Source organism: Haliotis rufescens, unplaced genomic scaffold, assembly GCF_023055435.1.
Source record: "Haliotis rufescens isolate VD_foot unplaced genomic scaffold, xgHalRufe1.0.p SCAF_6, whole genome shotgun sequence".
In the NCBI taxonomy this organism is placed as follows: Eukaryota; Metazoa; Mollusca; class Gastropoda; order Lepetellida; family Haliotidae; genus Haliotis; species Haliotis rufescens.
The window spans coordinates 50,348,667-50,363,465 of record NW_025964334.1 but is presented as its reverse complement, the minus strand read 5'-3'; the positions used below and the strand labels follow the sequence as shown (position 1 = coordinate 50,363,465).

The 14,799-nt window shown below is 40.4% G+C and overlaps 2 protein-coding genes across 3 annotated transcripts in view; both read right to left on the bottom strand.

The window, feature by feature from the left end:
- LOC124112164 (serine/threonine-protein kinase Nek5-like) overlaps positions 1-5,979 on the bottom strand; it is a 35,860-nt gene extending 29,881 nt beyond the window's left edge. For both annotated transcript variants that reach the window (XR_007218744.1, XM_046472154.2), the window contains exons 1-3: positions 5,899-5,979; positions 4,526-4,645; positions 890-967 (exon numbers count right to left, since the gene is read on the bottom strand). Coding sequence is in view for 1 of the 2 variants with exons in the window: in XM_046472154.2 (XP_046328110.2) it covers positions 890-967; positions 4,526-4,608 (161 nt within the window). In the remaining variant the exon portion in view is untranslated. The remainder of the gene's footprint in view (positions 1-889; positions 968-4,525; positions 4,646-5,898) is intronic.
- A 2,879-nt stretch (positions 5,980-8,858) lies between these two features.
- Positions 8,859-14,471, bottom strand: LOC124112163. The gene is made up of 3 exons (XM_046472153.2): positions 13,882-14,471; positions 12,107-12,272; positions 8,859-10,189 (listed from the first exon to the last, which is right to left on the bottom strand). The coding sequence occupies exons 1-3, from the start codon at positions 14,367-14,369 to the stop codon at positions 9,275-9,277; spliced, it is 1,569 nt and encodes a 522-aa protein (XP_046328109.1). The 5' UTR covers positions 14,370-14,471; the 3' UTR covers positions 8,859-9,274.
- Between the last annotated feature and the right edge of the window lie 328 nt (positions 14,472-14,799).

Here is a 14,799-nt window from a genome sequence, read left to right as displayed (position 1 = left end):
TTTTGTTTGTTGTTTAACACCACACTCAGTGTTCAATGCCACACTCAGCAATATTCCAGCTATATGACAGCAGTCTGTAAGTAATCGAGTCTGGACCAGACAATCCAGTGATTGAGAACATGAGCATTGATCCCTGCAATTGGGATCGATGACATGCATGAACCAAGTCAGCGAGCCTGACCACCCGATCCCCTTAGTTGCCTCTTACGACAAGCATAGTAGCCTTTTACAGCAAGCATGGGTTGCTGAAGAACTATTCTACCCCGGATCTTCACGTACAATAAGGTTGGTCTAGATTACTGCACTTTCAGCAGATGAGTGTCTCCAAGCTCCTTTGTATTATATGCTATAAGATAATTTAACAACTGTTGATGTGAGTCTAAAGAGATACAAACAAGCCAGTAACAAGCATTATTGTCCCAGACAAACAATACTTTCCGGACCCGTGAAGATCTAGGTGGAGAATAGGTCTCCAGCAACAAAGACTAACAGGATCATGTGATCAGGCTGGCTGACTTTTGATGCATGTCATTGTATTGCAAATACCTAGATCAATGCTCATGATGTCAATCACTGGATTGTCTGGTGCAGACTTGATTATTTACAGACCGCTATCATTTAGCTGGAATACTGCTGAGAGTTGCGTTGAACAACAAACAAACAAGCAAACAAACAAACAAACAAAACAATCATACTTTCTGATACATGTATGATAGGATGATCACATTCAGCTATTTCAAAATCAAATCTTAACATGCAGAGTTCTTAAATTCAGTTTTTATCACCCCATTTTACTCACTGCATAAAATAATCTATTCTATCTTTTTAGAAGTTGAAAATGCTGGAAGTATTATATTTGTTTCTACTGACAAAAGAACTAAATGGTTACCTGGCCTCCTTTATTACTGCTTCTTTTGTTCGTGTTTTTCTCCTTTCGTCCAGATCTATCTTCTTTAAAGCAAACAATCTGAAAGTGAAGTATTACATATGTAGGTGCATGAATAGTTGGTTAAACATGGGTCAATACTACAATGTTAGAAACTCTGCCTGCCCTGCGCTCATAAACAGTCCTCCAAATTATTCACCAACATGTCATTTGCCTATCACACTCGAAAACTCGAAAAATAAAAAAAATTTAAATCCCAAACTATCAAAAGGCACCAGTTCACCACTAGATCTATCTATGTGCTCAGTTTGGTGAAGAAATATGGTACGGTTTTCAAGATCTGCTCCGGAAACAAGGACTACCGCCATTTTCAGTCTAAATCAAAGTCGTTGCCATGGAAACTCAAAAAATAATTTTTTTTTAAATCCCAAACTATCAAAAGGGACCAGTTCACCACTAGATCTATCCATGTGCCAAGTTTGGTGAAGAAATATGGTACGGTTTTCAAGATCTGCTCCGGAAACAAGGACGGACAGCACCCATTCCTATATTCCTCGAAAAATAAAAAAAAAATTAAAAACCCAAACTATCAAAAGGCACCAGTCCACCACTTGATCTATCTATGTGCCAAGTTTGGTGAAGAAATATGGTACGGTTTTCAAGATCTGCTCCAGAAACAAGGACTACCACCATTTTCAGTCTAAATCAAAGTCGTTGCCATGGAACCTCGAAAAATATATATTTTTTTAAAATCCCAAACTATCAAAAGGCACCATTTGACCACTCGATCTATCTATGTGTTAAGTTTGGTGAAGAAATATGGTACGGTTTTCAAGATCTGCTCCGGAAACGAGGACTACCGCCATTTTCAGTCTTAATCAAAGTCGTTGCCATGGAAACTCGAAAAATAATGTTTTTTTTAAATCCCAAACTATCAAAAGGCACCAGTTCACCACTAGATCTATCTATGTGCCAAGTTTGGTGAAGAAATATGGTACGGTTTTCAAGATCTGCTCCGGAAACGAGGACTACCGCCATTTTCAGTCTTAATCAAAGTCGTTGCCATGGAAACTCAAAATATAATTTTTTGTTTAAATCCCAAACTATCAAAAGGCACCAGTTCACCACTAGATCTATCTATGTGTTAAGTTTGGTGAAGAAATATGGTACGGTTTTCAAGATCTGCTCCGGAAACGAGGACTACCGCCATTTTCAGTCTAAATCAAAGTCGTTGCAATGGAGACTCGAAAAATTTTTTTTTTTTAAATCCCAAACTATCAAAAGGCACCAGTTCACCACTAGATCTATCCATGTGCCAAGTTTGGTGAAGAAATATGGTGTGGTTTTCAAGATCTGCTCCGGAAACAAGGACGGACAGCACCCATTCCTATATTCCTCGAAAAATAAAAAAAAATTAAAAACCCAAACTATCAAAAGGCACCAGTCCACCACTTGATCTATCTATGTGCCAAGTTTGGTGAAGAAATATGGTACGATTTTCAAGATCTGCTCCAGAAACAAGGACTACCACCATTTTCAGTCTAAATCAAAGTCGTTGCCATGGAACCTCGAAAAATAATGTTTTTTTAAAATCCCAAACTATCAAAAGGCACCAGTTCACCACTAGATCTATCTATGTGCTCAGTTTGGTGAAGAAATATGGTACGGTTTTCAAGATCAGCTCCGGAAACGAGGACTACCGCCATTTTCAGTCTTAATCAAAGTCGTTGCCATGGAAACTCGAAAAATAATGTTTTTTTAAATCCCAAACTATCAAAAGGCACCAGTTCACCACTAGATCTATCTATGTGTTAAGTTTGGTGAAGAAATATGGTACGGTTTCCAAGATCTGCTCCAGAAACGAGGACTACCGCCATTTTCGGTCTAAATCAAAGTCGTTGCCATGGAAACTCAAAAAATATTTTTTTTTTAAATCCCAAACTATCAAAAGGGACCAGTTCACCACTTGATCTATCCATGTGCCAAGTTTGGTGAAGAAATATGGTACGGTTTTCAAGATCTGCTCCGGAAACAAGGACGGACAGCACCCATTCCTATATTCCTCGAAAAATAAAAAAAAATTAAAAAACCCAAACTATCAAAAGGCACCAGTCCACCACTTGATCTATCTATGTGTTAAGTTTGGTGAAGAAATATGGTACGGTTTTCAAGATCTGCTCCGGAAACGAGGACTACCGCCATTTTCAGTCTTAATCAAAGTCGTTGCCATGGAAACTCGAAAAATAATGTTTTTTTAAATCCCAAACTATCAAAAGGCACCAGTTCACCACTAGATCTATCTATGTGTTAAGTTTGGTGAAGAAATATGGTACGGTTTTCAAGATCTGCTCCGGAAACGAGGACTACCGCCATTTTCAGTCTAAATCAAAGTCGTTGCCATGGAAACTCGAAAAATAATGTTTTTTTAAATCCCAAACTATCAAAAGGCATCAGTTCACCACTAGATCTATCTATGTGTTAAGTTTGGTGAAGAAATATGGTACGGTTTCCAAGATCTGCTCCGGAAACGAGGACTACCGCCATTTTCAGTCTAAATCAAAGTCGTTGCCATTGAAACTCAAAAAATAATTTTTTGTTTAAATCCCAAGCTATCAAAAGGCACCGGTTCACCACTAGATCTATCTATGTGTTAAGTTTGGTGAAGAAATATGGTACGGTTTTCAAGATCTGCTCCTGAAACGAGGACTACCGCCATTTTCAGTCTAAATCAAAGTCGTTGCCATGGAAACTCGAAAAATATTTTTTTTTTAAATCCCAAACTATCAAAAGGCACTAGTTCACCACTAGATCTATCTATGTGCCAAGTTTGGTGAAGAAATATGGTATGGTTTTCAAGATCTGCTCCGGAAATGAAATGTGACAGAAGGACGGACAGCACCCATTCCTATATCCCCCTTCCACTTCGTGGCGGGGGATAATAAACCGGGTACCTGACCACCTATTACCTGACCCGACCGCCTACTACCAGACCAGGGTACCCGGCCCCCTATTACCTGACCCGGGTACACGGTCCCCTATTACCTGACCTGGGTACCAGGCCCCTATTACCTGACCTGGGTACCAGGCCTCTATTAACTGACCTGGGTACCAGGCCCCTATTACCTGACCCGGGTACCAGGCCCATATTACCTGACCCGGGTACCAGGCCCATATTACCTGACCCGGGTACTAGGCCCATATTACCTGACACGGGTACCAGGCCCCTATTACCTGACCTGGGTACCAGGTCCCTTTTACCTGACCATTACCTGACCCAGGTACCAGGCCCCCATTACCTGACACAGGCACCAAGCCCCTATTACCTGACCCGGGTACCAGGTCCCTATTACCTGACCTGGGTACCCGACCTCCAATTACCTGACCCGGGTACCTGCTGAACATCAGCCTTCACAATTACATTTGTAGATAAATCAAATATTATTGGCTAGTTCAAATGCTTCACTAGGTATACCATGTGGATAGCCCATAAAGTCATTACTTTACTCATTAACATCTTCATCTAAAAAAAGGTTTGAATAAAATTATTCTCTTGTGAGAAAATAATCAGTTCATCACTGCACATCTGCTAGACACATATATTTTATCAGTAAACATGTAAATAATTCTCTACTGACTTACCTCTTTGTGTCCTTATGTCTGACCAGGTACACAGCACCACATGCCCCCGAGCCAAGACGCTTGATAGTTTCATACTTGTCCATTTTGTGACCTGTTAAATCGTCTAATGACGTTGTTTACCTGAAACAGTCAGAAAAAAGTCATTCAAAATTCATAACATGACTAATTCTATACATATGATACCCACCCATTTTTACAGTAATTTTTTTTTTAATGATGTGTCTATTGACTTTTCATTCTAACAAATTGAAATTGCCTCCATTAGATTCCAGGGCATCCATTAATTTCATGCAAGCTGCTGACACAGCATCTATTCAGTGTCCGAAATAACTCCTGCCGCCTGCCCGCCAAAACAATTCAAAACCCAAATACTTTCAATTAACTTGAGTACAGAAATGCATTCATTAAATGGAGAACTCAATTGCTTGAAAACAGCATACGAAAATACCCAATGAAGCACCCAGCATGCGTGCAACGGAAATAATTTCCAAAACACAATTACGAGCTCATTTACTTTCCGAGTCAAGCCTACATTTAGAACAAGTATATTACAACTAAAATATCATTGCATATATTTTTTTAATCTCAGAATGTTAACACATTTTGGAAAAATCCATTAGAGTGAAGAATAGATGAGTTGAAAAGATATTGGTTACACAATGAAAAATGTAACAACCCAATTAAAATAGAAACCTTTGAGTAAAAACTCAATTGCTCAAAAAGTTATCTGGAGCTCTGTGGGCCCACCTCAAACTTTCGATTTGGCAAGCGGAAATAGCTCCCTTCTCGAAACACTGATAATGCGGTTTCGCCCTACAGTCATACAAGGGGTACACCTTCAGAGAGCAACCATAACTAATCACCAGCAATAAGGCAGCATATCACAGTATTAGAGAACAGGTGTCTATTTTGTGGACAGAGCATATGACCACTGTCTACTAAGGGTCGGCATTAACTGGAGGATGGGTCTAATAGAGGAAATATGGCAAATAATATCGTGCATCTGTATTTGACTGAGATTCACAGGCTAGCTGCATGACAGTCCCTGTGTTTGTGGCAAGAATCTTATTGTTTTTAATTACGACAGGTAGAATGCAAGCGACAGCGATCAGCATATTTTTTTTTAACAATATGGTTCTGCTTGGGTAGCGGTGTGATTACTACAGTACACGCTTTAGTGAGGGAAATGACACATCGTCCTTGTGAGCTGTGATGACAAATTCCGAAAATAGAGTCGACCTGAGCTCTAGGCCTATTTTCGAGTCGATTTAGGTTAATTTTAGCCCTGACAACTCAACAACTAGGTTATAATACATCTTCTCAACAAGGAAGTAGAACTAAATATTTGTAATTGCATCCGATATTACACTTACAACTCAAACACAAAACAAAGTCACCAATCGAGCCGATAAAACAAATCACGACGGCCATGATGTAAACAAAATGGAATCCATCGTCGTATTTGCTATTGAAATAGCGATTGGCTGACTTAACAGCACTTTCCCAATGGAAAAGCTTGTTACAATTGGCCAAAGATATCACATACATCCGGACTACTTTAACCGTGCCAAACCATATCGTTTTCTCTTATAAATAAAGCCTTTTATCAAACGAGGATATGTAGTGTTATGGTATATGATCTATCTATTTCATATCTGTCCATCAATATATTCCTTAGGTTTGTTTTCCCACTTACATTTTTCAAATTAAATTAATAAGAAAAACACCCCAATGCCAGTGTATCTCAAGGATAACCACACCCGTCCCTATTTCAAGTAAACGAAATAATTTTTAAAAATCAAGGTAAAGGTCCATTACACAAACATGAAAACATGTATACCTGTTCACCCAGCGGGTCAGTGGGAACCTGGTAGGATCAGAGAGTATAAGGTGAATGCAAAACCTTCTCAGACAGCACAAACGGATGGGGTTGCATACTCCCCATCAGAGACCATATAATATAATAAAATGCACAGAAACCCTGTCCTTGGTTTTCATGGTCACGGCGTAGCTTTCACATGTTGTTTAGTATGTGCCTCAGTGTCTACAGAGTCGTACGCTATGTCATTTTTAGAAGTTGACTTTTATTACATATAAGTTTTGAGTATTTGGTGACTGTTCCACTCAAGTAACGTAAGGATAACGATTGTAGTTTTTGGTCAAATCCATGTTTTCAAGTGTATGAATGTAATCATTCTCTTGCCCGGCAGTTTATTTTGGTAACATATGGTGATACATGTTAGGTTACAATTGTTGTGGGAATGTAATATGTGACATCTTCTTGAGGCAAGGGAGTTAACTGACCATAAAAGTCCAGTTTTAAGTCAGTTAACTCCCTTGCCCCGGAAAGATTACTTTGTGACGAAAATAGCTGATTTCTCACTAGGTTCATTTTCTGATGTTGAATGTTCATGTAAATTAATGAACACCCAAATATTTAATCAGGCTGAATAATGGACGCCATGTGTTTAATCCAGAATGTTGATGGTGCTGGCTCGAAGATAAAAGACAAATAAAACAAATGTGAAATTGAACGAAGGTTATCGTATTGTTAACTTTAGTAGATTGTTCCACACGTGAAATGTCAGCCTGTCTTGTATCTGTATGTCCATATCGTTTTATGTGTTCCTTATCTCCGACCTCAACCAGCAAGAGATCGAGCGGGCGAAATGGAATTAAAAACTATTTTTTAAACAAAAAAAACCCCTGTTTTTCACGAATTGTGTAATTACTTGACATTGTAAAGTTTAAAACATACGAAAGCCCATTACGACCATATTAGTAATATTTTTTTCTCTTTTAAAAGTCGTAATAACGGGAATAAAGTCGTAATTACGAGAAAAAAAATTCGTAATTACGACTTTTCTTTTCATAATGACGACTTCATTCTCGTAATTACGAGTTTTGAAAAGTCGTTATTACGACTTTTTCTCTCGTAATTACGGCTTTTAAAAGAGAAAAAAACAAAATACCAATATGGTCCTAATGGGCTTTCGTAAAAACACTTAGGACCATTGTTTCATAAACTTTATGACGTTGATCGAGTTGCTTTGCTTCGGAAACGAATGTTTAATAAAAATAGCTGAAGAAAGATTAAGCTGACCTGGTGTTTTTATGAGTGTACAATGGTAGTATAGTGTTTGTTTATAGTATCAGGGCAAAATTGTCCACATCGGCGGAGAAATTTAAGATAATTTTGTATTTCACGTCGGAATGAAAATTCAGAGCAGGCGGGAGATTGGAAACTTAGGAAAGAATAGAGACAGCCTTACCGTTGCCTGAATTCAAAATTATAATAGGTTAGTAGAACGACTAGGTTGGCGTAATGCGCTCTCACGGTGTGGTCCCGGGACGATAGTGTAGCCAAGTGGATAAAGGCCCAGGTTCAATGTGTTACACGGATCGCTATAGAAGTCAACCCATTTTTTAGGCTTCCAATACCCTTTTGGAACTCGGAATTCGGGGGTCTGTTATTCGGACTTCAGATAAAAGATAATTGCACTCATATAGCGACGTGCATGCACGTGTGTGTGTGTGTGTGTGTGTGTGTGCGTGTGCGTGTGTGGCTGCTTGTACTAGTTCTGACTGTTGTCGATGTATAGTGCTAGCTCACTGAGATACCATGCCGCAGTTTAACATGAATACCCCACTCAGACACAGTATACTGACTCCGAGCCGACCAGGCCTTGTTTTAGCCCCTTAATGCCGAGCGCGACGCAGGGTAACAACAAGTACCATCTTTTAACGTCTTTTGGTATGACCCGGCCGGGGATAAAACACCCGACCTTCCACTTCTATGGGCAGACACTCTATCCTCTGCACCACGGTATTACAGTGAAATGTGTTGGTTTTCAAGTGTGCCATTGGTCACTCGTAAAATATTCCAGCCTAAAAAACAAACATCTGTTTGTCCAGTCTACTTGTGTGAAGGTTCATTATTTATTTTAAAACAAAAGTCTGCCCACCAGGTACAAAGAACTCTTTTAACCATGTCATTATGATTGGTAATAACTGTGCCATTGATACTGTAATGAAGTAATTTGGAACAGAGTAAGCACTACAATAACCACAATAAGGGAAACTCCGAAAACGGAAACACACTTTTATCAAAAACAGCAAGTTCTAATATGGCTTAGAAACGAAAGTGTCAACACATTTTCATGTTTTAGTGTCCAGTGTGGTTGCTATACGCGTCCAGTGTGGTTGCTATATGTGTCCAGTGTGGTTGCTATAGGTGTACAGTGTGGTTGCTATATGTGTCCAGTGTGGTTGCTAAATGTGTCTATAGTATGGTACATGTATGTTGCAGCAGAAGAAAATCACAACACCAGGAAATGTTGAAAGATTTTAAAAAGCATTTCCATGTCACCATTTGTACATTGTCTGTGTACATGATTTCAAGAAACATTTACAATATATTACTCACAAGAAGTTACAGAACACTCAGTTTTTTTCATATGACTATAGTTAATGTGTCATGCCAGGCCATATCAAGTGAGAAAATCGGGTGTTCTGTAACCTCTTTTGAGAAGTATATATATGCAAAATCCACTTCTAACAGGGCTGGAAACGAAACTGGGTTATGTTACCATCAGCATGTGATATAATGACAAGAACACCTTGACAACAAATTAGTTGACAATAATTATTGTGTATATCAATGTTGTGAGATGTGTATGTACTAAAAGGTAAAAAAACAAAAAGACAGAAATTGTTCATGAACTTCCAACTGTGTGTGTCCTGAAATCATTAGGGTTGCTCCTCAAAGAAAACACAGGGTTCCAAATCACTGTCATGACCTGGTTCTTGCTTAATAAATGTCTCCGTATCAGAACCAACCATGTCTGTTTCTTCCCCTTCCTCAACACATGGGATCCCTTGAACCCCCGAGTCGGTCATCTTGCTTGACCACTGCCCTGAGCAGATGGAGCTCGGACCTGTGTTACCATGGTAACAATCCGACTGACAGACCTCGGCTGAGGACGGACTGTTTTGACCTGGTTGCTCCAGGTGACAGAACTGACGCCCACTAGACACTGTAAAGTTGGAGGCCATGCAGTGTCTCTGTGAGATCATATTAGCAGGCAGTGAAGCCCTGTTCTTCATACAGGTAAGCAAACTGGTATCAGAAGACGAGAAGTCAGCTCCTGCAGTGTCCATTACATTGACATGATCTGACACACTTCTTCCATTACCCGCATCAGCAACCCTATCACAATGGGTCTCCAAGGAGACTGTTCCAGATTCAGAACAAAAATTCCTCGGAAGGTCCCCAGCAGGTTCCGAAGCACTGGGATCAGGGATAACAACGGTCCTTCTATCCTCTGATCGTCCTACAACAGCTTCTTCTTCCCGAGACACAGTAAACCTGACAGGCTGGGTGGGAGTCGGGTTGAGGCCCAGCTTGCCCGCGATGTTCTCTATGTACTGTTTACAGTGATGCTGCACTTTGGTGACCCGGAGGATGGTGGCTATCTTGAGGACCGCCTGTGCGGTGTTTATGGTGAGGCTGAGGGAGCCGGTGTAGATGTAGTGCAGGAAGCAGTACATCCCCTCTATGGAGACTGAGTCTGGCATCTGGATGTCCACACTGGATGTCAGGTCCTCCCTGTCCAGCACTGTCTTCATGTGGGAACTACATGCTGACATCATCAAGCGGTGAAACTGTAAAACATATGAACTATATTTTCAAAATGAACATGATGAAGATGTTTTTCCAATCTCATTAAAATCAGATCTTACTTCTCGCTATGCTAAACAAAGATCTGAGGACATCCCATTAAGGGTCACGTCAGAATGACCTTTCATCCAACCAATCAGAGCGTCGCTTACCAGGTCATGAAAGTGACAGTCGGAATGTGTTTTCTAAACATGCAACCATGAAATATTTAACACAGGGTATTCCGAACGACAGTTACGGGTTTTATGATTATATCCATGCAATCTAGGCCATCTAGAAGCCATTCCAGCCATTTTCAGTTTTTGTTTTTTTAAGCGAGAATACATCAAAATATGTTTCAAAGCGTAGTCGCCAGTGTGAAACTAGTGTCGTAAAGCTCGAGAAAGCTGCCTTCTGATTGGCTAATGTCAATTTCTTGTCAGTCATTTCATTGGTCGGTCAAAATTCGCGAAAGGCCGTTCTGACGTGACCCGTAATGGGATGTCCTCAGATCTTTGTTTAGCGGTAGTGAAAACTATGATCTGATTTTAATGAGATTGATGTTTTTCAAAAAGAGCAGGAAACAAAAGTATCACATATTAGGATTTGTTTTGTTATATTAAATAGATCTAAAAAATAGGCAATTTGATCCCATTTATACATGCCAACCTATCACCATGACTACCAGTACTTGTCACAAGGCTGCAGGTCAGCATGGTCAGGGACTTACCTACACCAGCTCAGAGGCATTCAATCGGCACCGAGAATCAGAGCTCCAGATAACTTTTTGAGCAATTGAGTTTTTACTCGAAGGTTTCTATTTTAATTGGGTCATTACATTTTTCATTGGGTAGCTATTATTATTTCACTCGTTTATTCATCACCCCGTTGGGTTTTTCCTGACATGGGTACAATGTGTGAAGCCCATTTCCGGTGTCACTTATCGTGATATTGCTGGAATTTTGCTAAAAGCAGCGTAAAACCATACTCACTCACTCACTTTGTAACAACATTTCAGAGCTAATTCTTGCCCTTTGCCATGTTCACCTGATGAAGGAGCAAGAAGTAGCTCTGGAATGTTGTTACAAAGAAAAAAAAGTTGTTATCCATAAAAAGTGTCATGTATCATGTTCTTCCAACTTTAGTCAAACATGATTTTTCAGGTATTACAAGATTTCTATTTATAACCATGATAAGAATAAGGCCTTTTTATCTAGTATTCAGTTTCGCTTCACTTGCCACTCTATTTTCATACGCCACATTGAATAAAATCTCAGCAAAGTCACAGAATGGGACACCCAAAACGAGCTTAATACAGCCATGTGGGGAATTGCAGCCCGATTTTCAGCTTGATGAGCTCACCCATAACCACTGACCAACTCAACCACTAATAAACTGTTTAAACTTGTCTAGAAATAGTTCTGTCACCAACAAAAAACTTTCAAACTGAGGTTGTATTAAGTTTGCAGCTCTGGCAGGTACAAATATGAAAAAACCCACATCTTTTAATAGTTTATAATAAATAAGGTGAGGTGAGGTGAAATGGGGTTTAATGTCGCGTCCAAGATTATTGCACTTATATAGCGACGTGCATGTACGTGTGTGTGTTTGTGTGGCTGCTTGTACTAGTCCGGACTGATGCCGATTTATAGTGCTAGCTCACTGAGATACCATGTTGCAGTTTAACATGAATATCCCACTCAGACACAGTATAGTGACTCTGAGCCGACCAGTCCTTGTTTTAGCCCCTTAATGCCGAGCGCCAGACAGGATAACAACAAGTACCATCTTTTAACGTCTCTTGGTATGACATGGCCTGGGGATCGAACCCCGGATCTTCCACTATCCGGGCGGACCGCTCTACCACTAGACCACGGAGGCGGTTTATAATAAATAAACTCAAATAAGATGTAATGACTCACTGGAACCTTCGTCCCCTGGACAATGAACGCTGCATCACACATCTTCTGTTCCTTCCACATGTCGAACATCTGCATCATGATGTCCTTCGGGTGATCGTCGTCAACATACCCAGATGTTAGTCCACAGTCAGACTCCACACAACTCCCCCAGTCTTTCACTAAAAACCTGAATATTAAAAAGTTATAAAGTGAATTATTCAGTGTGCAAAATTCCCTCAAATTTCAGTCAGACAACCAGACTAGCAACATTGCAAAATTACCAGACAAGATGAAATGTTGCCAGTCCAGAATTTTCTAGACTAACAAACAAAAATAACAAAAGGGTAAACATAAGATTTTTTTAAAAGTACTGTTTAATGTCGTTCTCTGAAAATAACAGTAAACTCGTGGACTGTTAACTTTGTAACTTTAACTCCTGACCATCGGATGTTCAACTTTTCAAAACTGACCGTCCATCAACAAAACAGACTGTCTCGAACAGTCAATTATTTTAAACTCTAGAATTATTTCATTACTCAAACCAGACGAACAAGCCAAAGTTAGTGTTTCATGGAGATTTAATAGTTTGAAGTTGGGGGATCACTAATCTGAAAGTGTGCTATTTGATTTGCTCATCTAACATATCCAGTCTATGCTGTTGCATGTGTAATAAATCATAACTCGAGGACATCCACAGGGCTGTAAGAGAAATGAGTATTTGTCTTAACTGTTTAACCCCCTCACAGAAGGTAATGAAGTTAGGTGAAATGGAGTCTCATGTCGTGTTAAGATATTGTCGTTATATAGCAGTGTCTGTGTGTGTGAGGCTTTGTATACAAGTCTGGACTCCTGCTGGTTTTTGAGTGCTAGCCTACATGAGTGCTATGCTAAAATTTTCACATGGATACCCCACTCAGACACAGTAAACTGAGCCAACCAGTCCTTGTTTTATCCCCCCAAAGGCCAAGCGCCAGGAAGGGTAACACCAAGTACCATCTTTTATTTTCAGCGTCTTTTGGTGTGATGAGACTGGGGATCAAGCAACTGACCATCTGCAGTCTGGGCAGACACTCACTGACATGGATTAATTTGAAACAGATTGATTAAATTATAGATAAAAACACAGACAAAAACACAGCTCTACCATCCGCTCAATTACCGCGCTATAGTGCCACTGTCTCGTTATACCGATACCGTGCCTCACGCTCTGGTGACTCTCGCTTCACGATCCAACGCATGTTTTCGGTCTTAGGGAAACTTACACATCTTTACGATCCAACACCCGTTCTCAGTCTTAGGGAAACTAACACGTCTTTACGATGCAACACCCGTTTTTGGTCTTAGGGTTAGCTTGCTGGGCAAGCGTTAGCCATAAATTCTTACCTTTTCAAGTGTTAATCCGGTTAATCCCATTGGTGGGTGTAGTTTCAAGAAAAAATGAATGGGACAGCAGACTGTGACGTCACATAATTACGCATGCATGTAAATGGGGATTCTAATGACCCACTAAAAGAGCACTGATTACATGTGATAGCGCCTGGGGTCCAGTGGTAGAGCGTCGGCTAATTAACGCATTAATTAGCAGAGCCGATGAGCCGGCGAAGCCCGTTCGAGTCCCCACAGCGCTAATTGGATCTGAAAAAGTGCGCCCGGTAAAGTGCACTACTCCCCAGATTTTTAATGAGAGGATGATAAACTTGCAACGCCCAAAACAAAATGGGATTAATCAGGGCATCAAATGAATAATTTATGGCTTCATTGTACCCATTAGAAATCAGGACTGACGTACTACTAACTTGATTGACTTAGTTTGGTTTCTAGTTGTATCACTGCCCTGCTGCCCCGAGGTGAAGTCTGAGTAGCCTGGCTCTTGCTTGACTAGACTGAAGTAATTAGCATTTTGTAGATTGTTGAGCTGAGCTGCAGATGTTACTGTGAATGTCTTTGCTTTCTTGGCCGCCTTTTGAATCGCATGGTGCGGTGCTACGCGCATATTTCCATGAATACCTCTGGGTATTCTTGATATTTTGCCTGGAAACTGAACTGGGTCTGGATATTCGTCAGTTGGACCATTGCCCCCGACAAAATGCTTAGAGCAGACATAGGTGTATCTGTTGACGCGTTCGGGTGTCAGGTCAATGCGTCCAGATAGTGTTATCCATCGGAGACATTTCTCGTGATTTTTGCCAGTGTCTCGTGGAAATGAAATAAATGTCACATTGTCTAAATTTTCTTTTCGACTATCGCTTCTGCAGTCGCCGTATCCACACGTTTTGTGCACCATATTGCGCTTCAGGAGTACACACCACTGTTCGTAAAGGCATGCAACAAATTGTACTGGCTTTGATGGGCTTGATGTCAACAAACAAACCGGAAGTCAACGAGTTGCGTCCCTTACACGTCAAATAAAATACGGACAGGACATATTCCGATCGGTGATATAAGTGAGGGAGTTGTTTTAACGCTGCTTTAAACAGTATTTCTGTTATATCGCGGCGTTTCAGCTCGAAGTGGTGCAAACTTACCACTTTGGTGAAACCCATTAGTATCGGTATGGCGCTGACAAGCATGGACATAATCAGGGCGACCGTACCCTAGGGTTCGAACCCACGATCATATAGGTTTTTGTCACGCCAAAGGCATGCAACTCTGCACACCGTATTTCGGTGTATTGGACGACTGGTCCACCGATTTTTTAAATGGAAAAGAAACAC

Coding starts and splice junctions, on each gene's coding strand:
- LOC124112163 (XM_046472153.2), bottom strand. CDS start 14,369: ATGGTGCACAAAACGTGTGGATACGGCGACTGCAGAAGCGATAGTCGA. Junction 12,273..13,881: donor AACCAAACTAAGTCAATCAA/GTTAGTAGTACG, acceptor TTTAATATTCAG/GTTTTTAGTGAAAGACTGGG. Junction 10,190..12,106: donor TCCAGGGGACGAAGGTTCCA/GTGAGTCATTAC, acceptor TATGTTTTACAG/TTTCACCGCTTGATGATGTC.